This window comes from Vanacampus margaritifer, chromosome 2 (assembly GCF_051991255.1).
Source record: "Vanacampus margaritifer isolate UIUO_Vmar chromosome 2, RoL_Vmar_1.0, whole genome shotgun sequence".
Lineage (NCBI taxonomy): Eukaryota > Metazoa > Chordata > Actinopteri > Syngnathiformes > Syngnathidae > Vanacampus > Vanacampus margaritifer.
In genome coordinates, this window is record NC_135433.1 from 9,597,891 (window position 1) to 9,622,478 (window position 24,588).

General features: G+C 38.8%; 1 protein-coding gene across 7 annotated transcripts in view; it reads right to left on the bottom strand.

Annotated features, from left to right (window-relative positions):
• Positions 1-6,838: 6,838 nt before the first annotated feature.
• Positions 6,839-24,588, bottom strand: part of LOC144044372 (guanine nucleotide-binding protein G(I)/G(S)/G(O) subunit gamma-12-like) — a 51,378-nt gene continuing 33,628 nt past the window's right edge. For all 7 annotated transcript variants that reach the window (XM_077558736.1, XM_077558737.1, XM_077558735.1 and 4 more), the window contains 2 exons: positions 10,992-11,103; positions 6,839-9,876 (listed from right to left, as the gene is read on the bottom strand). In XM_077558736.1, the coding sequence (XP_077414862.1) occupies positions 9,751-9,876; positions 10,992-11,084 (219 nt within the window). In that variant the 5' untranslated portion in view covers positions 11,085-11,103 and the 3' untranslated portion in view covers positions 6,839-9,750. The remainder of the gene's footprint in view (positions 9,877-10,991; positions 11,104-24,588) is intronic.

Below are 24,588 nucleotides of genomic sequence, written 5' to 3' on the forward strand. Positions count from 1 at the left end.
ATTCAATACTGTGCAAAAGTCAACATGGTGTAGTATAATAGGGGAAATTGGGTGTGTGTTGGGGGGGGGGGCTAAAGTTTAAACAAACTGCCGAGTGGTGATTTAAAAATAGCCCAAAAGAGCAAATAGTCCGTAGTGGATTCCAAGTAAGACTCCGCCCCCGAGGCTTGTGGGCCTCTGTGGGTCCAGTTGGCACTGTGTGAAAGGTTGCGTGGCGTGTGACTCAACAGCGTGATACCTTGGAACTGTGGCTCATTGCAAATCAGGGTGGGGTAGCGCAGATCATCCCACTTGAGGCTTCCGGCAAAAAAAAAAAAAAAAGGGAGTCCTAGAAAGTCTGCTGAAATTGTAGGTTAGAGTTCATGTGCAGCCTTTTTATCTGGGACATTTGAAAATAGAGCCGAATTCCACACTCCGTGCACAGCGTGAACCGGGAATAATGCACATTCTTCTGCTTTAAAAGTCAAAGGTAAACGTTAGCTAAGGAATATGTCACGTAGCACAGGATGGCTTACAGCAAAAGGAGAATTCGAAAAATGCAACAAGACATGAAAGCATGACACATATTCAAATGAAAATGATTTGGTGCACTCCACCCAAAAATGTCTTTCACTGTTACTTCCCTAATTATAATGCAATAATGCATCCCACACTACTGTAATGACAAACCTTATCAGCAACAAACAAAATTCCATTTAAGGGCGGGTTGTCACATCTAGTTTGCCATTTAGGGTTGCAAAAACTGCAGACTGAAATATTACTTGAGTATCATTATATATATATATATATATATATATATATATATATATATATATATATATATTAGGGGTGTGAATTGCCTAGTACCTGGCGATTCGATTCGTATCACAATTTATGGGACACAATTCGATTTGATTAATCCCGATACGAATCTATAAATTGATTATTGCGTTTTTTTTTTTTTAACTCAAATTTGGAAAATACTAATCAATAAACTTGTACATGTACACTGTAAGATTTGTATGAAAATGTATTTATTTATCTGAAAATTCAGGCTTATAAGTGAGCCACTGCATTTAGCAAACAGGTTGCAGTCGGTTTCATGTTTGAACAGCACTGAAATAAAATATTAAGGCTTAATGTTCCATTAATAACATCAATAACATGCTTAATGTGTGAATCCTAACCCTAAGTAAGACGTTTTGTTGAATATTCCAATAAAACAATTATGTTTAAAAATCGATTTGGCAGCATATTGAATCGATTCGAGAATTGCGCGCCGTAATATCGCGATATATTGCCGAATCGATTTTTTTCGAACACCCCTAATATATATATATATATGATCACTATTTTTTTGGTACTGGGGGAATTCCAGTAGCAATGCAGCAGACACGTCCGCGTCGAAATTTTGCAGTAATAAATGTAATAATAATGCATATATTTGTGGAGACCGGGGTCAAGTTGTATTTTACAATTTTAAAAATGTGCAGAATTTCACAAGTTACTTCATGTTAAAGATTAAATAGCTCGTAATAGGAAAAGAAAAATGCAGAGGTGTTACCAATGTCTTACAAATGCAATTATGCCATCTAGTGGCATAAAAATGACCTCATTACAAACTAATATCGCACTCATTCTTTTCCCCTTTTTTTTTTACAGTAAAGTACATCTTTTTAATTTTAACTCAGTTTTATGAATTATTAGGAAATTACTTTATCAATGACTAAAATATGCAGCCATATATTAGTTTAACACCCCCCCCACCACCACCACTTTTATGTTAACAAGAGTATGAAAACTTAGGAAACATTTTTATTGTACATTTAGATCTTTACTCAACGCTTAATACAATGACATATGTTGGCTGTACATAATGTTTTACATTTGTGATGAAATCTTTCCCGTTTTGAAACACGACTTTCACTGCGGTTGTTCTGAATCACAAGTGTTGTACATTTCCACTGGAAGCAAGGTGCCACTGCAGTCCATTCACTCAGCCCCCCCCCCCCCCAACACACACGTTGCTCCCCCGCCCCCCCCCCTCATCAGCACATTCCAACACAGTGACACTGTAATTGCCACGCTGGATTGTCACACGGTGGCACATTATTGCGCATGCGTGCTCGGTTGTATGTTGTATGTTGCAGGCCACTCAGTGGACACTTTATTAGGTACACCTGCACAAGCGGAATATCAAAGGTGAGAACGGCATCCAAAGTTTGGCATGAATTTAATCATCATGGTAATAGTAATTATTGTTATTAACTCATTCACTGCCATTGACGGCTAAAAACGTCAAAAATTCATTTGAACTATTTCTATTAGTTTAACATCATTTCCCTTCTTTTGTTAACAAGAGTATGAAAAGCTAGAATTTTTTTTTATTGTACATTTAGAACAGATATGAAATTTGTGATTAATCGTGAGTTAACTAGTGAAATCATGTGATTAATTACAATTTAAATTTTAATCACCTGACGCCCCAAATTTTTAAGAATCTTTTTTTATTCATTCACTGCCATTGACGGCTAAAAACGTCAAAAATTCATTTGAACTATTTCTATTAGTTTAACATCATTTCCCTTCTTTTGTTAACAAGAGTATGAAAAGCTAGAATTTTTTTTTATTGTACATTTAGAACAGATATGAAATTTGTGATTAATCGTGAGTTAACCAGTGAAATCATGTGATTAATTACAATTTAAATTTTAATCACCTGACGCCCCAAATTTTTAATACTCTTTTTTTTTTTTTTTTATTCATTCACTGCCATTGACGGCTATAAACGTCGAAAATTCATTTGAAATATTTCTATTAGTTTGACATTTTTTCCCACTTTTATTAACAACAGTATGAAAACCTTGAATTTTTTTTCATTGTACATTTAGAACAGATATAAAATTTGAGATTAATCGTGAAATAACTAGTGAAGTCATATGAATAATTACAATTAAATTTGTTTATTGCTTGTCGCCTCTAATTTTAATAATCTTTTTTTAAATTAATTTATGGCAGTGAATGAGGTAATGTAATAATTAGCCATTCATTTTTTGTACTGTTTATTCTCTCTTGGGTTATTATATAACGCAATTATAAAATTATTATTATTAGTAGTAACAGTATAAGTTGTAGGATAATAATTAATTATAATTAACTATTCCAACTTGAGAATAGTCTAATCAAAGTGTTTTTCAATGCTTAATTGAAAAAAATATAAATTATAAAACAGGTTTTTAATCTTAATGGGATAGTCCATGGTTAAATGGGGGGAAAAAAGGAGACACATTTTTTGACTTAGAATACATGCACAATACAGTCAGTATATGCGGAAAAGTTGGTCCCTTTTGTATTTCTCATGACGTAATAAATGTTGTGATGCTATTCCAGGTAACAGTGCGAGCTATTCCTGCCATCTTGACATTGCGTGCAACTGGAGAGAAGAAAATCAGGTCCTCTGGTCGCACAGAAACAACGTGAGAAACACCCACGAGGCCACCGACAGAGAAGGAAAACAAAGCAGGCCTTTTCCCCAAATAGTAACGCGACTCTCCCAGCAGCTAAAAGCGGCCTTTCTGCATTTACATGTCTGCTGTGTGGTTTTAACAGCCGTGGCGAGGGACGCCCAAGGTTTTTCCAGCCCCCGGTCACATACAGTTTAATATACAGTACAGACACTATTGGCAAAACGTTTGGAATTTGGGGACTTTAACTTGGTGTTCTTAAATAAGAATGGCAAGATTCACACAAGTTTTGTTTTCTTTCTTTCAGAATATCCAAGTACGGTATGTCAAGATTCAAAGCAAAGCCGTTCCTCAAACAAATCTCGTACACACAGAAGAGGACGTTCAACGGCTGTAATGTATATGCCAAGTCTGGGGTGGCGCTGTAGCGCAGCCACACGGAGTTAACGGAAAGCGTAGAAGAGAGAATCGTGTATCAAAACCACATGCTATGCCAAGACATTTGCAAATTTATTTTGGACAATATCTTTTGTAATTTTGCGCTTTCCTTACTGAATGTTTTGTTTGGATTTTTGAACTATGACAATTCATTTGAAAAAGAATATTATTTAATTAATCTTTTAATTTATCTTGCTAAGTTTTATATTCATAAATGTAAACGTGTAAAGTCGAAACCAATTTTTTTTAAATGTTTTTGAAAGAGATGGATGTATATTTACAGTTCAACTCTACTTCCAAAAATAAGAAGGCTATCAAGACCTTAAATTTGTGTTCTCATTTTGGTATTTTTAATATTTCTTAGTTTAAGACTTCTGGCATATTTTTTTCCCCCCTTTACTGTTATTGTGAGATTGTTGTGTACTGTGATGATGTTTGTTTGCTTAATGTTTGGCTTTTTGTTTTAAATGTGTTAAAAGCATTAAAAAAAAGACGCGGCTATCCGCCATTGTTGTTGACAGACTGACGGTTCGCGCGCAGTCATGCGAGATTTGGCGCATGCGACAATGCGTCGTCATAGCGCCGCGTCCATTACGCCATCACTGGAGGAGTATCCTGCATAGGGTGTCCAGACGGATGTGTACGGGGCGCGTTTTGAAATCTTTCCACTCCGGAGCCCGCTTTCAAAAGTGACCGGTTTCAAGCTCCGAAAACCGCGTCATCGTGTGGACGAAAACGGCCTAAACAATAAAAAACCTGTGAGGGTACATTGAAACTGGCCTTCGTGTGGGCGGGGCCTCAGTCTCTCTGATGATGTACAGTTGTGTTCAAGGACAATTGTCATGGTCTGTGTTTTTGTTTGTTTATGAGTCATGTTTTCCTTTTGTGTCTCCCTTTGTCAATGTCTCGTCAAGTTTTATGTCCTCCTATTCTTGTCAATCCCGGTCCCTGGTGTTACCCAATCAGCTCCCCAAGCCACGTGCGTCTTGTCCAGGTGTCTCTCGTTGTCTCGTTACTATGCGTATTTAGTTTCCTGCTTTCTTTCAGTTCATGTCGAGTCATTGTCTGTGACTACGTTTACTTTTAAAACCCGAATATTGGCAATATTCGGGTTTTGAAATGCCATGTAAACACGCGCAATAACCCGAATATGCTCTTATCCGGGCTTTTAAAAATGGGTTTACCCCTTTCATAACCGGAATACTGGTTCATATAAACGCAATCGGAATACCTCGAATCAACGGGGCATTGCTTTTCGTTGTGCGCATGCGCACAATTTCTTCTTCGTCTCCTTTTCCTCTTCTTGGCTTATTTGCACCCGCAAGGAATCTTGGTCTTTGTAGTAACGACGTGTATGCGCAGCGCCGTCCTACACCGGGCCTCGCTTAAATACATTGATTTCTCCGCGGCGTTTTATGGCGAAAATGCCACAGTTTGTGACACGTTAATTATTTATATTAGACAGACACGACATCACTCGTAATGCTGAAACAATGTTTATCTCCAGCTTGTGTTCATCAATACACGCCCGTGTAGGAACATTAGATGACACGCACACTGTTCCGCTTTATCCAAACGAAGTAAGTCCGTGCTTCTGGCGTGTACCGACAAGAACCGCAGGTTTTTTTTCTTTTTCTTTTTTGGCGTGGTCAGTGACATGAATAGAATGTATTTTGTTGACCGTTTAAAGAGGCGGAAATGACGTCCATTTCTGCCATGATGAAGTCCGTTCTTCACCCCTTTACATCGGATTGTTCCAGAAAACCCGAATTCTGACCATAACCCGAACATTGCCTGCATGTAAACGTAGTCCGTCACACCCATGCCATGTCCTGTCGTCATCATTTCCTTGCTTAGCCGTGTTCCTGTTTGGTTTGTTGCTTCGATTTATGTTTTTGGAAATTGTTGATTTTATTTTTTCCTTTTACTTAATTAAATCCCCTTTTTAATGGTATCCTTGGGTCCTCAATCCCACGCCCAAACCTGCCAAAAATCCTAAAGTAGTAGTCCAATAGTTTTTATTTTCATGCATTGGGACCACTGCAGATCATATTCTAAATCAAAACATGAAGCAACAATTGTCAAGATTTGAATTGCTTTTAGGAAAATGCAAAAAAAAAGAAAATTGTGCTGTATTTTTCTTTACTTTATAAACTTAAAAATGTATTGGATTTAGCATTCCTGTGACTCATTAAACTAATATTTTGTCGTATAACCATGGTTTCTGAGAACCGCTTCACATCTTGCCACAGAAACGGCACTTTTAATATCACCCCATAGGTTTTCTATCGGATTAAAGCCGGGGATTGAGCTGGCCACTCCATAACTGCAATTTTGTTGGTCTGGAACCAAGATAACTAAGACAATTTTTTTTAACAGTAGGACTTTATAAGGGCTTCTTGCTAATAGATTAGCATCACACAGGCGTCTTCTAATTGTCACAGTACAGTAGAAGAAATAGTTTTTAAAGGTATTGTGTACAAAAAATAATGTAGTTATCAAATTCATTCTGGACAAAATATCTCAATGAATCAAGTATACCTTGAAGGTTTTGTGGTAACACCCACTGCTATTTAGAACTGTTCATAATTCACTCCCAGTTCCAGTTGAGGAAAAAGAGCCCCGAAGCATGATGCTGCCCCGACTATGCTTCACTGTGGAATTTGGCCCAAAAAGTTTAACCTATGGTCTCGTCAGACCGCATTACCCGCAAGTTCAATCTTGGTCTCATCAGACCGCTTTTTTTTAATAGTAGGATAAAAAAAAAAAAAGATTTAGAGTATCTTGATTTCATTTTTTGTTTTACATCACAAAAAAAGTGACATTTGAACAGGGGTGTGCAGACTTATTATATATATATATTATATTATTATATATATATATATTATATTATATACTTATTTACCTCTCACCCGCATTACGAGACCGTGAACAAAATAACACAAGCATAAACAGACTGCATTTCAAGCACCAACACATCTTTATTGAGATATTAGAACAATTATGGAAACACTTGACATGGTTCATCTTCATCCAAAGGCCGGCCCGTATATTAATAGTCAAGACGTTCCTCAAAAAAGCAGATTTGGACTCTCAAATAGAACAGTTGTACAGTAAAGTTGCTTCATGGACAGGAAGGAGGACACGGCAGTGGCAAGCGTAACATTTCATAAGAGGTTTACGGGAATTATTGCAAATAAGGGGAATTAACTGTTAGAGGCAAAAAATAATACAAATAAAGCGATAACATTAACCGCAGGAAAGAGAAGCACCGAACATTTCCAACACAGACACAAAGATGGCACAGTACAGTATTATCAAAAATGACTTTCTTCCTGCAAATACAAACACGGTTGTTCTCCCAGTAAGTGTTCTTCAGAATACAAGGCAAGCACACAGTAAGGCTGTAAAGAGTGAGAGAAGTTTACTCCATTTTTTTTTTCTCAACAGACCACCAGAATGTGGATTGAGGTGCATGTTTTGCACCACTGGTACAGTTCAGCATACAGTTTGTCAGGTACAAAATTGGATGATAAGCGGAGGGTTAACAGGTCATTTGTAGATTAGCTCCAAAAATCAAATATAAATTTGCGTTTAAAAGTTGAATTTAATAATACAATTTGATATTTTTATCAGATTATTTTAATTATAGTTCCACTTCCAGTAAGTAGTGCCTTAAGGTTCGAGTTTAATCGAACATGCTCGATTTTCACCAGAAAAATTACACTCAGATATATCATACTGTAAAAAAACACACAAAGTAATAGCATTTAATATCCACCAGGGCCGCAAAACATAATTGTCTGTACCGAATATATATTCCTTACTTGTTCTTCTTCTGGAGTGTCTATTTAATTGGTGGTTGGCAAAAGGGTTTAAACGGCACATTAGCGCCACCAGCTGCTACTGCTCTTCCACTGCAAGGAAGCCAATGTGAATCGATGGCTGCTGGATGCCGAGAAGTTTGCTGCCGTCATCTCACATTTTTACAAAAAAAAAGTCAAGAAACTCGTATCGCAAGGCACCACTATGTAATACATTAAATGTATATGTAAAACTTTATTATCATTTATAATCAATTAAGCTACTGAATTAAATAAATTAATTTAAAAAAAAAAGACCTTTACATTAAACAATTTTACAGAGAGTAAAAATAGCTAATTAATGCAATAAATAACAGAACAAAATGGACAAAGCTGTCAATTGGTCCAAAAAATAATCAAGAGGAACATATTTAGATTATGATTTATGGTGAATGAGCTTGTTTGTGAAATCCATAGGCAGACTACACTGCTATGACGTCATTATTAAAATAAAATAAAAAATACACTGACACAGCTGTCACCATAGCAACCTACATTTGAAAGCGGAACGCTGGAAACTCAAAGTGCATCAAAGTTGACCATTTCAAACTGTAGCCAGGTGAGCTGAACTGCACCATTGTTGGAATAAGTACTGGAGCTGGTCTTCAAAGGCCGCATGACACGTTTAAGTCCAAGGAGTTTCATGTCATCATTACACAACATTAGAAGCGTGTCAGCTGACGAAGGCATCTTTTCCGTTCTGAACATTACATACAGATAATCATCTATTATACAGTGAACCCCCATTAAATTGAGGATCTTCATTTTAGTAGGGCCTGCGGATATGTTTTTTTTTTTTTTAGGCCAATGCGAATTTGGCAGAATAAAATTCCGCTAACCGATTAATTGGGCGATCAATTTAAAAATATATCTTATGACTAAAATGGATGGACGGATAAAATAACTTTTTTTTTTCCTTTAACACTTACAACAATAGAGAAGTGAATTATAGGAAGAACATTTAAGTGTTTATTTTCTCCAGGAGAGAGAAAAAAAAATCACTGAAAAATCGTACGATTTTTGCAGAGCTAATATCGGCCGAATAAATCAGGCCTAGTTTTTACAATATACAAGCAAATCTGAATTAGTGTAGTACCACATTGTGCCACAACATGCCAAGTATTTTTTGTGTTAAAATAGCAGTTGTTAGAAAGTTTATCAATATTGTAGCATTTATGCTAATTTTGCTTCATCTGCATCCATTACATGTAACTGAAATGAGGCCATTTGTTAAAGAAATGAGATGGTTGGTTGAACATTTTGGTATAACTTTATTGGAAGCTCCAGTTAAGGAATACTTAATTAAATATAAAATATATATAATTTTTTGTAATGGTCTCTATAGATTCCGAATGGTTTTGAAAAGTATCCTCCGTGATAAAAAGGGGCTCACTGTATATAATCTCCAGAGCAAAAACGGTGTTAAACTATGAAACACACTTAAAAAGCAAACTAGTCTGAACCTGACGTTTCGAGGTGAAAATCACCTCAATATCAATTACACGGAATGTGGATTGTCATGGCCGCCACGGTAACGAGCTCATCTGAAAAAACCCTGAATCTGCAGCCATCTGAACCGGATCGCAAGGGTCAAAATTGCTCAAGTCAAATTGTAGCAAAAAGGGGCCGCGTGAACCTGCTGAGGGATGATAACAGTCGCTGCCCGTTACGAGAACTCAACTAAGCTGACGACCACCAGTGACGCCAGGAAGTGCCCGTTGTCATGGTAACTCAAAGGCTTGCTAGTGGCCACAGAAGCAGACCCAAAAGTGGCGCAACAATTAAAGACTTGAGTGTTGGCTCTGTACAAAAAGATATTTTGGAGGGAAAAAAAAAAACAAAAAACAAAAACATAGTCGCGTCAGTAATTTGTTAACACAAATAGACGAAACAAGCCCGCGGCGATGTTTACGATCACCATCCACCCCTCAACTCCTCCCGGCAAACAGAACACAGCAACATTAATAAGCCAAAACGGACTCCCATGAAGGCAGCTTGGCATCCTCCTACAATATAGTGCAGGGTTTTTTGTCCTTAAAGGGATTGTCTGACGCGGGGATGCCCATGAGGAGAGGATCGGCTTTGGAGTGATCGTTGCAGTAAGTCATAAGGTCCGCGGACGCCTTGGATACCTACAACCAGACCAAAAAAAAAAAAAAAAAAAAAAACTAATTCAAACACGGCATCTGGATTGTAATGTTCGCCGCCCGAGAACCCCCCCCCCCCCCCCCTGCAAATCCATAGTGTGCTTCCCCAACAGGAGCTTAATCTGGGGGTGTTTCCCCCCCCCCCCCCCACCCTCACCTTTCCTCATGTTTTCTTTTCATTCGTTCTGTACCCTGTCAAGGCGCTATCTGTGACCCCTGCACGATCTGTGACGCGCATGCGCGGAAAGATCGGCCATCTTGGATCGCTAACTACGGCAACAACACTAGAACAAAAATACTTTTATATGCCTGCGCCATATTGCGCGTTCGTAAAATGATACATGAAAAAAAAATCTTAGATTGATGAATTTTAAAGTAACTTTTGATCCTATACGTTTTAAAGAGGAACATTTTACTTTTGACCCCATTATATTTCCATTGAGTCTACATTGTGTGTTTTAAATGACCCCCCCCCCCCCCACACCCAGTCTCAACCACTATGCTAATGTGACCCTAAGATGTTGTCGTTGTTTCCGGAGGCTGGATAAAAAGGCGGGCTACAAATAGTTTCCAGTTGATGTTTTCTGGCGTCTTCCTGCTAAATTAACCAGACACGGCAGGACAGGATTCAAGCACGTCTCTCTTATTTAACTCTCTTCTCGAACGAAACCGTACCCACTCTCACAGCTAACTATAATTACAGTATGTGTCAAAATCTTTTCTATTCGTACAAGATATGCTTGGGTACTGAACTGCTTTCCTTAAATAAATAAATAAATAAATAATCAAAACAAAAGTGCACCTGTCCTGTACCTTTCGCAATGTCCGTTTCATTTTGCGTGTGTGGACGTGTTTTGACCTATGTGGTTGCCGTAGTTAGTGATCCAAGATGGCCGATCTTCTGCGCATGCGCGTCACAGATCGTGCCACTGATGGCCATTGTTGGGGTTTTCTGTTACCTTTTGGGGTATACAGTTGTGCTCATATGTTTACATTAATGACTTTTCTGCCACCTTGAAGTAACCTGGCATCGGTTATTTAACGATATTGCACACAACATGAAAAGGTCTATTTAGCCCAGGAGAGTTCTTGTAGTGTACCTTTATCCTCTCGATGTTGGCCTCTATCCTCAGCTGCTGTACAGTCCGCCTGGCATGGGCGATGTTATTCGAACTGTGAGCCTTTGAAGACATCCTGGCTGGGCAATCAACTCTGGATAAGACAATAGCAAGGGACGCACTGTTAGTATGGAACATAACACCAATATATCAAAAATCCTCAGAGATGAGGTACATCATTTACAAGGGAAAAATTATCACGGCATACCAACAAACCATAAAATGGCAAAAAATACTTAGCAAATTTTTAGGTGGAACGTATCTACTTGTCTATCGTGGAAATATTACTAAAATTGGGAGATTATTGATTTTTTTTTATTGATTTGAATTTTATGTAAATAAATAAAAATGCATGTTTTTCCTATCAAGTCTCATCAAAAATTATTTTCATTATTTATAGATAATATAAAGTTAAGAGCTTTCACTTAATTTTCTTATTTAACAAAAAAAAATGTATCAAATTTTATTTTAGTATAATTACATATTATATATTTTATGTTATTAAAATGTATTAAAATAATTGATTGTTAAATTAAATTGAAGGGCTTTCACTTGAATTTTTTAAATTTTAATTATGCTAAAATTGTTCAAATGTACTACATTTTATTTTATTATAATTATATATTTTATTTGATTAAAATACATTAAAATAATATATTATTAAATTAAATTAAATTAAATTAATTGGAGCCAAAATAAGTGCCTGTTAGTACTTTCTAGAGGTTCAGGACCTCTTATTGCTAACTCCCATCAACATTTGTGCCAAGTTTCCACTATCAGCTGACAATTCTTGCTTTCTGGTGGAATAAGCTGAATGAATGACCAGAGGATAAAAAAACACAAAAAACAGAACAAGGTCTGCACGCTTGTTGTCATGTTGAGCAGCTGAAGGCTGTAAATCAGCGAGCTGGCTGCGTGGAAAGAAACAACACTGTCGGGTTAATGAACGTCATTTCACCTTCCACACTTCCTCTTGCTTCATTGTTCCCAGAAGTGACATTATTTCTCTGGCTCGGCGCCACAACTCACAGGCTACTTCATTATGGACACATGCGCACCATAATTACATCCAATATAATCATTTGACCTCTGAAGAAATTGTTTGCAGTGGTGTAGCAACGAATTTGTCACTTTAGTTTGCAAGATACAGCAGAAAAATATCACAATAAAATAGCGTTAAAACGGAGCAAATAATGGTATAAAAGTAGAATTTGAATGTCGTCTTTATATTGCAGTACATGGTGGACTAGTGGTTAGCAGGTCTACTCAACAGTTGAGAAGTTCTGAGTTTGAATCTCGGTTCTGGACTTCCTCGCCCCGTATGAAGTTTGCATGTTCTCTCCAGGCTTGCTTTTCTCCGAGTTCCTACCGCATTCCAACAACAAGTAGGTTAATTGAAGACTAAATTACACATGCGGGTTACATTCCGGGCCACCCGCTACAGGTGGAAAAAGAAGCCACGTTTATAAAAACATTTTTGAAATAGTTTTACATAAAAAAAACACATTTCCATTTATAAATCTTTTTTATTTTTTTATATATTTTTTTTACTATCACCAGTTTTCAATAATATTTACTTGAATATTTGTGTTTTATTTTATTTTTATATTATGACCTTTTTTATTTCATTGTGTGATCTAGGGCAGAGGTCCCCAACCCTGGTCCTCAGGGAGCGGTATCCAGTCTGTTTTCCATGCCTCCCACAGCCAACACAGGTGATTCATATCATCAGCTAATCAGCAATCTCTGGAGAAGGCTGAGAACGATCTCCACCTGTGTTGGCTGTGGGAGACATGGAAAACAGGCTGGATACCGGTCCCTGAGGTTCAGGGTTGAGGACCACTGATCTAGGGTTTCCCCCCACAAAACTTGCTAAGCCTGGTGTTTATGGAGGACCAAATCTGACAAAATTAAGGAAATAAAAACAACATACATACGTAAATACTGTATATATACACACACACACATTTTATATATATATATATATATATTTTTTTGTACTGGGGGAATTGCAGCAGAAACGTCCACATCGAAATTTTGCAGTAATAAATGTAATAATAATGCATATATTTGTGGAGACCGAGATCAAGTTGTATTTTACATTTTTTTTATATATAGCCATAAAGAAATAAAAGTAATAAATAAAAAAATTAAAAACGAGATTAAAAAATAAATAAATGTGGAACTAAATACAAAAATATGTATTTTACAATTTTAAAAATGTGCAAAATTTCATAAGTTACTTCATGTTAAAGATTAGATAATAATATAAGGCTTTCACTTGATTTAAAAAAAAAATAAAAATAAAATTACAATTATTAAAATTTAGTAAATTTTATTTTATAATTATTATATATATATAGCGATAAAGAAATAGAAGTAATAATAAAAAAAATAAATTAAAACGAGATTCAAAAAATAAATATATAAATAGAATTAAATATCAATACATAAAAATGCTCTGCTCTCACATTTATTTATTTCGTGCTGCAGACATACGAAATATTATTCAAATAAAGCACTTTTAGTATGCTTTTTGTGGGGGTGCCAATTCCCAACAAATTTCCACTTTTTGTGTCAGGGCCGGCGCACGTTCACGTTCAATGTGCCCTAACGAGGCCACATTGTTCATTCAGTCTGTTTGCCCAGCAACCTGACACTTGCAAAACTGACACAATGGCAGAAAACGTGCAGGGATTTTTTTTTTCCCTCCACAACAGAAACCAAATGCAAGGTCAAGATTCCTGTACTGAAACGTGCAACCGAACGGCGGACGTGTGTGTGTGTGTGTGTGTGTGTGTCTGGAGAGGGAGCTGCAACAGGTTGAACTTGTGATTCCGCTTCCTGCAAATCATTGACAGACCTGATGGGAACAAGCCCGGACACATCCAACATGGCATGTGGGAGCTGCGTGCGTTCTACTTGCGCCGTTCCTCACTCCCTTGCGAGCTGACTTCCTCTAACTGCAGTTTCTCAACACAATAGTACGCACATTACTTCCTTGAACACATTCTGCAACATACTTTTCTTCTTGAGACACATTCCGCTTACGGAAAAACTATTCTTATCGGGCAACAGGAAACTTCTATTAAGGCCTCCCCGTGGTCGTTTCTGGAGAAATGCACGTGGAAAAAAAACTGTTTATGGACAGGATAACGTGAACGAGAGGAGGCTTTCCAAAAGAAGAGAATCGTCATTTTGGCCTGGAATAGTGCACATACTTTTGCAGAAGAGAACTTGTAGAAATAGGAGAAGGGTTTTTTAGAAATGTGACAGGGTAATTAACGGCAAACAGTGACAGTAGAGGGCCAAGTACTATGGAGGACCAAAACTGCCAAAATTAAAAATAAATAAATTAATGAAGAAAAAAAATTTAAATAAAAAATGTATATAAAAATATAATTCAAAAATTAAATACAATAAACTAAATATAAATGAATAAATCTGCCAAAATTAAAAATAAATGAATGAATAAATTAAAAAAAATATATAAAAATATAATTCAAAAATCCAATACAAAAAAATAAATATAAATGAACAAATCTGCCAAAAATAAAAATTGCCGCCCCTGAGATGGATAAAAAACGCATAATTTTGCTGTTTAACTCATATTCCATTAATGCCATATTAACCAAAATACCGTATTTAGACTAGTGGGGCTGCATAGAATATGTTTTCAATAAAAAATGTTTAGGGTAGACTTCTCCCTTATTAAAGCCTCCCTTCCCCTCAAAAATCCAGCCTGAAAACAAAAGTAAAAAAAACAGGAAGCAAAGTAATTTTTTGGCTTGGAAACACCTGAGTAAAGACTTTTTTTTTTCATTGTCTGCAATAACAAGCGTGAGACATGGAAGGGTCTACTGTAAGTGCACATAGCAAAGTGAACAGTCATCACTGGGAAACGCTTGGCGCTTAGTCACGAAGGCGAGGCGGCTGCGGAGGTGAACAGGGCACCAAAATCCTTTCATCCACATAGGATGAGTAAAGGAGTCGGTCTTGTCGTGCAAGCTTATTGAGAATTCAACTCTGGACTCAAGTCTGGGCTTTGGTCAACTTTTGGCAAAGCTAGCAGACTTTTTTGTTTTTTATCAGTCTGACAGCAAAAATGGCTTCACATGATGCAATGTAAAATGATGTGAGCATCACGTGTGCTAAAGAAAACTGCATTCTGCTGACTTGGAAATGGGGGGGGGGGGGGGGTATTTGTGTTTAAGTTGCCTTGAGAAAGACGCAGGAAACAATGGGATTATCAGAGGCCAGTTTTTCTATCCGATGAAAAACTGTCAAGCTGCACTGAAACTTGAGAACAAATACACAACTATTCGTTTTCTTCTCTAGGGCGCCCAAAGTGCGGGAAGGCTTCAATGTCTCCAGGCAACCATTTCGCTTGCAGTCCAAGTGTGCAGTCCCTGTGATGTGATGCCAACAAGCTACTCGCGCCACTGCTCCAATTAAAAGTGCAATTGGAAGGCATGTTTGAGTGTTTGATGCAATATGTGCATGTAGAAGCCTTGCAGGAAAAAAAAAAAAGAAGTGAACTCTAAGGATCAGAAATAGACCACCTCTTGCAGCCCACTCTTGCAAACTCGCACTAAGCGCACCCGCACACACGAGACATCCTGGACCACCATGGCAGCGCTGCCACACTGCTATGTTGTACCTTACACACACACACACATGCGTTTCATTAAGTCTGCGTTCAAAGAGCGAAGAACAGAGAAGCCTTATGACTCAGTGCCGTTAAGAGCAACACTCCAAAGAAAACTCTTAAATTTTGCTGCTGACAAATACAAGCAGCAACCACTAAAGTGTAAAAGAAGACGCGGGCCAGTCTCATGTACAGTCTGTGTGGTCCTGCAGGGTACTTTAAATGCTTTCTTCTTCGTCTATATGGTACCTGATGGCGAACATTTGGTGCATTGACGGCAATTTTTCCAATCTCGGACAGCGTCCCATAATTCTCGATTTGACTTGAATTGTTGGAAATTTTGCAGCTCTAGTTCCTGCGAACCTTCCGCTGAGGCTCAACTCTTCGAATTTTCCTTTTTGAAAATAGTGAGCCAGGGATTTTAAGGAGTAGGTAGTACTTGCAGAGAATTTACGGAATTTCTTTCTTGCTTCTGCCATTTTCTGTGTTTGTAGTTGCGAGGTAAGTAAATGAAGAAACTTGCTCTGTAATGTCTGTTGCCAGAGGTAAGGATAAATTCTGCTTCGTCTGTCCTTCCTTCCTTTCCTCAGTCTCTCCTTTGGTCTCGAGGTCTCCCTGATTTGTTGGAATTTAGATGTTTCTGGGGTTGGTGAAGGACTCTGGTTGGTGGCCCGGTCGGTGCTGGATTTCACTTTCCTTTCCTTTCTTTGGTCCTTCCTCGGGTCTCCTGACGGCCTCACGACTCTGGCTGGAAGTGTTGGGTTTAGGTGAACGGTATGGGATTTTTTAATAGGTTTTAGGTGAACTAATGAATACACACACACGCACATACACATGCTCACGCACATACAAAAAAAAAAAAAAAAAAAAGAGAGCGAGCAATGATGATGATGCTGTCAAATCGGTAAAATTACCGAATGAACAATACTGAGCTCTCCAGAAAAAATAAAATAAAAAAGTATATATATATATATATATATATATATATATATATATATATATATATATATATATATATATATGTATTAAATTAAATTAAATTTGGGTTCTGGTGATGAATTGGAGACACACATGACCTTTGTCTTTTAAAAGTTGATGCTCAAGCCCTTGCTTTTGCCAGAGTCTTACTCAATTTCAGACATTTTGGGCACCTTCCTGTGATGTTGGTATAAAGGCCATATCATCTGCGTATCAGATATTGGTCATTTGCCTCTTTCAGATGCTGCCAATGCCTTTGGGGATGTCGTCAAGACTTTGGAGAATGAATTCACCGTAGAGATTGAAGAAATCTGGTGATATTCCACATCCTTATCTGACCCATTCGTCATCAATTCCAATATCTTTATGGTAAATAAACTGCTTTTTAAATAGTGCTTTTCATGACAACGGTGCCCAAAGCGCTTTACAATGCCTCACATTCACCCATTCACACACTAATGGTCGACTGCTGCCACACAGGTCCACTAGCAGAAAATCGGGGTTCAGTGTCTTGCTCAAGGAGACTTCGACATAGTCACCACAGGGGTGAGGATCCGAACCCACAACCTCACGGTTTGGAGCCGACCATGCTACCACTGAGCCATGCCACCCCATAAGCTTCTTGAGTATCACTTATCGAAAGCTTTTTCTTTTTTGCAGTGAAAGGTGCTTTCCAGACTGCGGAAGCTAGATAGAGTGCTGTGAGACAGTCATCACCGTTATTGAGTCATTGAGACATTCTAGTGCACAGGTGTCAAAGTCCAGTCCTCGAGGGTGGGAATCCTGCATGTTTTCGAGGTTTCCCTACTCAAACGCACCTGATTCAATAATCATTATCAGTCTTCTACAGAGCTTGCTGTTGATCTTGAATATGAATCAGCTGCGTTGGAAACCTTTAAAACAGGCAGGACTTCGGCCCTCGAGAACTGGACGTTGACACCACTGATCTAGTGCGATTGGGAGGCTGAACCCCAGAGCCTTCGGGTATGATGACATGTTGAACGCATTCTTCAATTTGAAGGTCATGGTCCACTGAGTTGCCAGACAATCAACTAGCAAAGAGATCCTACGGCGTTTGTTCAGTTTGCAAGGTAGGCGAGAGTTGAGACGAGACAACATGCTTCACCATGACGACACACCTGCTCACAATGCCCCGAGTAATTCCTGGCCAATAAGAACTCTGTTGTACTGGGGCACCCTCCCTACTCACCCAACATGGATCTTGTGATTCTCAACCCCCCCCCCCCCCCCTTTCCCAAGCTTAAGGGTGTCATGAATGGGACCCGTTCTGAAGTTGTGGACAACCGCAAGATGGCTCTGATGACTCAGCTGAAGAGGATCTGGGAAGAATCCTTAGAGTGCATGAAGGCGTGGCAAAGAAAGCTGGGAAAGTAATAATAATAATAATAATAATAATAATAATGGATTTTATTTATAATGCCCTTTACATCGCAAGATCTCAAAGAGCTACACGTAGAGAAGAAAAACGACGTGCATTTTTTAGTTATGAAAACATCTAAGAAGGGGGACCAGAGATTCTGCTAAAAAGAAATGTCTTAAGAGTTCTTTTAAAACAGTCAATAGATTGTGGTGCCCTCAGTGTGTCTGGGAGGGCGTTCCACAGACGTGGTCCTCATATTAGTCCTGGGTGTGTGGTGGAGGGTTAAGTGGGTAGAGCGGTGGGAACGTGTCCGGCTTTGTGGACTGAGGAGTTCTTTGAGATAGAGGGGGGGGCATGACCAGAAAGGCATTGGTGTGTGAGGAGGGAAACCTTGTATTCAACCCTGGTGGAGACAGGAAGCCAGTGGAGTGAGCGGAGGATGGGGGTAATGTGCTCATATTTGCGTACTCTCATCAGGATTCTAGCTGCAGAGTTTTGGATGTATTGGAGCCTCTGCAGGCTCTTGTTAGGGATACCGTTGAGTGCGTTGCAGTAGTCCAGTCTGGTGGAAATAAGGGCGTGGACCAGCTTCTCGGCATCGGAGAGGGAGAGGATTGGACGGAGTTTAGAAATGTTCCGGAGGTGGTCTTGTAGAGGTGGTTGATGTGGGATTCAAAAGGTGAGCTGGGGGTCCATTTTCACTCCAAGATTAGTTACTGTGGATGAAAGAAGAATGTTGGAACCAGAAAAGGTGATTCAGGTCATGGGTGATGATTTGGTCTGGTGAGGAGTGCCAACCAGGAAAGTTTCGGTTTTGGAGTTGTTGAGTTGGAGAAAATTGTGCTCCATCCATATCTTTATCTCCTCCAGACAGGTGGTGAGTTGTGACGGGGATGACGGTGATGAAAAGGGTGTGGCTGCAGCAGTAGCATTGACATATAGCTGTGTGTCGTTGGCGTAGCAATGGGATGAAAAACCATGGCGGTTGATGACATGGCCAAGGGGAGTAAGGTAAAGAGTGAAGAGGATGGGGCCAAGAACTGACCCCTGGGGAACACCGCAGGGGACTGTGTGTAGGTTTGATGTAGAGTGGCCCAAGGATATGTATTCTGTCCGATTTGTCAAGTATGAGCTGAAACCAGCTGAGGTCAGTGTCAGTGAGTCCAGAGGTGTGGTGGAGCCGTAGTAGGATGCCACGGTCGAAAGTGCATTCGACTCCAGGAGGGTTACTTTAAACCCGTAGTTTGTAAGGTAAATTTGAAATAGATCTTTTGTGACACCAGTCCTGGAACTTTTCTGACACACCTAGCTAGCATTTATCACATTTTACTGTTATTATTACAATTTATTTTTGGAAAGCCGAGTGACATTTTACAGGACACACCCAGGCCTGGATTACTGCTGGACTCAAGTAATCACTTAAATATTACCTGTCAGACAAAGTGAAATAAGCAAGAAAATCTCAAAAAGAAACACGCCATGCTAATTCAAGAACAAATGAGAAACAAAGGCCTTTGGGACTGCAGCAGATCACGGTCAGAGCCGTTATCTACAAATGGGGAAAACGGCGACAGTTGAACCCTCTTAGATGTTGTCGATCATCTAACATTACTCTCCAAGATTACAATGATGACTCACTTAATAGGCCACAAAAAAAAAGAGAACTGATGATTCACAAGACCTTTAGAGAAATATTTTACGATTAAACCAAAGTTAAACGTTTGTAAGGTGTGTGGCCCATTACAGCTGCTGTAAAAAAATAAATAAAAGTAGAGCATTTGATAGAAAAGGAAATCATGCCAACAATAAAACATGGTGGTTGAAGTAAAATGGTCTGATACTGCTTTGTCTCTCGAAGACCTGGACGAATTTGGATGTTTATAGGTCAAAACACTGCCATCAGTTTGTGCTCTTGGGTTATGAAACAGAAAAGAAATGAAGCTTTTGGAGAGGCCAAGTCAAAGTCTGAACTTAAATCCTAATTGATGCTTAAAACAATTCTTGTCCGACTACGGCTACGGGGAAGACTCATTAGCAATTATCGCAAATGCTTGATTTTAGTTAGAGCTGCCAAGGTTGCCACAACCAATTAAGTTCAGAGAGCAATTATGTTTTTACACAAAGCCAAGTTAACTAGGTTTAGATTTTTTTTCATCAAAATTATTTAAAAAAAAAAAACATTTTGTATTTACTTGGGTTGTCTTTGTGAGATAACAAAATTGGTTTGATTTTGGTTTCATTTGAGATAATCAAGCAAAAACAACCCCCCCAAAAAAACATACTTTTTCATGGCAGTTTAGACTGACTCGAGGCTCCTGTTATACCTGTAGAGTTGGTTGACAGAAGACGGTGAGAGGTGTGAAGGACAGTGCTTTTATACAGAAACTTGAAATCTCACTTCAAAATAAACAAATTGAATCGGCCCCTTTATGCTTTGTAGGACTATAAGGTCAGGGCAAGGTTGGGGTTGAGGTTAGGGTTGACAAAAAAGGCAGCAGCAGATATCTGATTACACCAAAGACCTAATTTAGACAGAAGTGAGATTAAAATTAATTAATTAATTGAACTTTTTCCAGGGTCATCAATAATCATTTGTCCATGACTGAATTTAATGCCTTGCTTCCATTAAGCCAGCAATGCCCAATGGATCTCTTATAATGGGAATCACTGGGTTAGTATAGCCAATGACACATGAGTTTGAGTTTAGTTTATTAAAAGGACAGTGTGCAGTAACATTAAGAAGATGGCTGCACCAGCTTTAGCACAATGCTAGTTTCCATCTGTAGTCCCCATAAAATAAGATAACAGAGCAAGTTAAAATTACATACAAATTTACGGCATACCGCTTTAACATGGTTAATAAATTTAAGTGTGGGATCTAAGGACACACCTCTGTATTGAATCATAAAACTATCAGCATAGATGTTTGTTCAGCGTGAGGTGGGACTTGTTCAACCACTAAGTTGCTTTAACCGTGGGTGAAAAAAAAAAAACTGTGTCATCACGACATTCACGTTGTCACAGATGGAAGGAAGGTCATCGATGTACAGATTGAAGAGCAATGGCCAGAGTACGGACCCTTGGATTAATACCCCTGCAGTGCACAGTCTAAAAAAATGTTTATTGTTTAACACACTGGGATCGGTCTATAAAATATGATTTAAACCAACTAATGGTGTTTGTGGAGAAATTCAAATTCAACATTTTTGTCAGTAGCACTGACAATGTCGAATGCCTTACGTAGCTCCTCAAAGAAGTAACAACAAGCGGTTTCGGTGGAGTGTCTGTATCGAAAAGCAAATTGCATGGGATGTAACATGTTTCTGTTGTCAAGGTGCTGAATCAGCTGTTCAGGAACAATCTTTTAATTTTTTTTAGAAACTGCCGGAAGTATACTAATTGGTCTATAATTATTGATATCCCTCCTTTTTCCTGATTTAAAAATAGGTGTTACAATTGCAGATTTAATGGATGAAAAAAACACACCTTTTCTTAATTATGCTTGTTATTGGTCCTGAAAGGAGACCTTTATAGTTCTTTAATACAAGCAGGTCAAGTCATCCCCATGAGTCTTTCGCTTTTGAATTTGAAAGATGAGATCGTTTTGATGACCTTATCCTCATTCACGCATTTCAAGTCCAGTGCGGCCGCCAGAGTTGGCTGGAATCCTCCTGGGGGGGGGGGCCACGCTCCACAGCCCCAACAGACGCGTGCGGTTGATGTTAAGCGATGCTCTGTATTTGAAGGTTTGCTCAGCTTTAGGATGGAGGTCAGGAAATAGTCATTAAACATGTTTGTAACCGTTAAGCAGCCCTTTGCGGTGATTTGTATTAGAGGTGTGAGCACATCATTGTTGCAGGAATTTAGGTTTGAAGTTCTATGGGTCCATTTCCAGTCTTCCGTTCTCTCCCAGATGAATTGTCAACGCACTTCCGTATCCTTTTAATATTCCCTTTGGCTTGTTTTATTTTTTCCAAAAATAAGTTTTGCTCTTCTGACCTGTACTGTAACTGTTTCTGAGGCTTTGTTAGATCAGCCGATCAGTCCCTAACCTTGACTTGAGGTACTTTTTAAAGCGCAGCATCTCTATCCTCAATTCAGGGATGTGATTTGACCAAAGTGAAATTATCTGAAAATTTAGCCGGGGGTCTGGGGGCCGCTGGCACCCAGCTAGGTCCAGGGCAGTGGTGGGGGGACAAGGGGGGCGGAGTTCATGGGTTTTCCGTGTTTTTAAGTACTTTCAATGCACTCACATGACAAAGAAATAGACAAAACAACAGCATAAATTTTCAATGTATATTTAACTATCCCATATAAAATGGCAGTTTTAGTCAACTCAAAATCAGTCACATTCAAAAACATTGGACTGCCTTTGCTTTTAAAAACTATCACTGTATATACATCATATCTAACTAATGTGATTACTAAGTTAACACATACATAATGTTGAAGAGTTCAAATTTCATGAACAAATAATTGTATCATGACCAAATGAAAAGTAACTCATATTAGAGCATACCACAAATGTCTTTGTTATAGCAGAAGATGTTATCTGTCGGAGTCATGTGCATACACAATGAACTACTACTAAAAAAAAATAAATAAATCGGATTTTTTTTTTTGGGGGGGAGATAAAAAAAAAAGCGGAATTCCGCGAATTAGCGGAAAGATCACATCCCTGTTAATTGGAAGCCATAACCTCTCACTGAGCCATGGTAAGGTTTTCTTTTGCTTTTAATTTTTTTGCTACTGTGTTTTTGCGAATTTGGAAAGAATTTGAGTTATTGCATTTTTAAGTACACTCTACAAGCCTGCTCGGTGTCTTGGCCACTAACTAGATTATTTTGGACAGTAGTTTTTATTTCAGTGTCACGCTTCGGAATAAATGTTCTAAAAGTTTTTTCTCTATTTTGATTTCTATAACGAGTCTTATAGAGTTGCCTTGAAACCAACGTTAGGTTATGGTGTGATAAACCTTTGATTAGATTAGACATTTTATTTATAATTTGTTAGCCTAGTAATGTTTTTGTGGAGCTGGTTATTCTAGTTGGAATCTTTACCATTTGAGTTAGATGAAACTATTTAGCAAGGTGTCTTATCTTGCTGGAGCGTGTTTTATCGAGCCAATTTAGATTGAAGTCACCCATAATAATAGTTTCCTTGTTGCGACAAGCTTTGAGTACATCCTTGATTGATGAGTTATTATTGTGAATGACATTATGTCTCACTGATATGGTTGCAATGTCACACTATTTTTGTAGGTGACAAAACCACAGCCATGTCGACTACACACCCTGCGGTGGAGATGATCACTTGGGTGTTACAAGTAGAGTTTTTTCCTGGCTGGTTTCTCCAGGGAAAAAAAGAAAAAGAAAAAAAAAGGTAGTAGAGTTTTTTTTTTTTTTATACACACTTTTGAGGATCATTCCAAGACTACACGATAACACCCTTTGTGCCGCTCCACCCAATAAGTAGTGATGCCTCGACTTTGCAACTCAATTTACTTGTATAGCAAATTGAACTTCCATTTGTCCAGTTTAATAAATGTCTGAAAGCGTATCGACATTTGTGGCTCTAACGTGAGTCCCGTAAAAACATGTAAATTGGGGTGCTTATAAGTCAAGATAGAAAACGTGTCAAGTAAGCCTCACTGGAGCGAAGACCCTCCGTCACCCACATTTACATGTGATGACAGTTCTCTCCGCACATCTGATGGCAGTTTGCATTCGTGTGAAATGGAGCAGCAGGCAGTCAATTAACTGTACTGTAATTCAGGCTTTACAAGACAGTTACCGCTCTTGTCCACAAACAGTTTTTTTATTGCAAGCACGTCAAAGAAAGTTCATGCGAAATGTTTCGAGGTCGTCCAGACCTTCAAAAGGTGGACCGTCCTCCTTTGCACGCCACTGCCTGTACATCTCAAGAGTCTCTGTCTGGTCGATATGTGTCTTTAAGAGGCGGGGCCTGGTGCGGTGGCATGTGAGACTAGTAAGTTAATTCTCACGTCACTCAAGTGGCAGCTTTTAATACATGCATTACTTAAGGTAAGTGACGAACTGCGTACGTAAGAAATGGAGTCTAGACTGACGTCTGCTATTTTGAACAAAGGACAGTTCAAAGCCTTGGACGCAAGCCACAAAGCAGTCGACTGGTTGCCGCGTTTGGCGCACACAAACACGCACACACATCCTCCCTCTCATGTGCGCCCCTCCCAGTACAAACTGTGCGAGAAGGAGTTTCCCAGTCTGAGGGCCAAGCTAACAGTAGCCTTCTCATGCTCCCCGTCGCCAGTCAGCACTTTTCCAGCTGAGTGAGAAACCGTCGCCAGCTACACCTTCCACATGACCCCTCGCTTCACATCAATTCTCGACGCTTTTCCCCCCGTTGTATAAACAACGACTTGTTCTTACTTGGTTGCCCTGTTTATAAAACGTAGTAATACTCAGTCATCAGTCTTGTTGTTTACGAGCCAGAGGGGTTGGTGAGACTTTTTCTGTGAGGGACTAAATTGTGTGGCCGATGGTGGTTCATGCTGTGAGAACCGCCAGTGACATCATTACTTTCCCACCAAC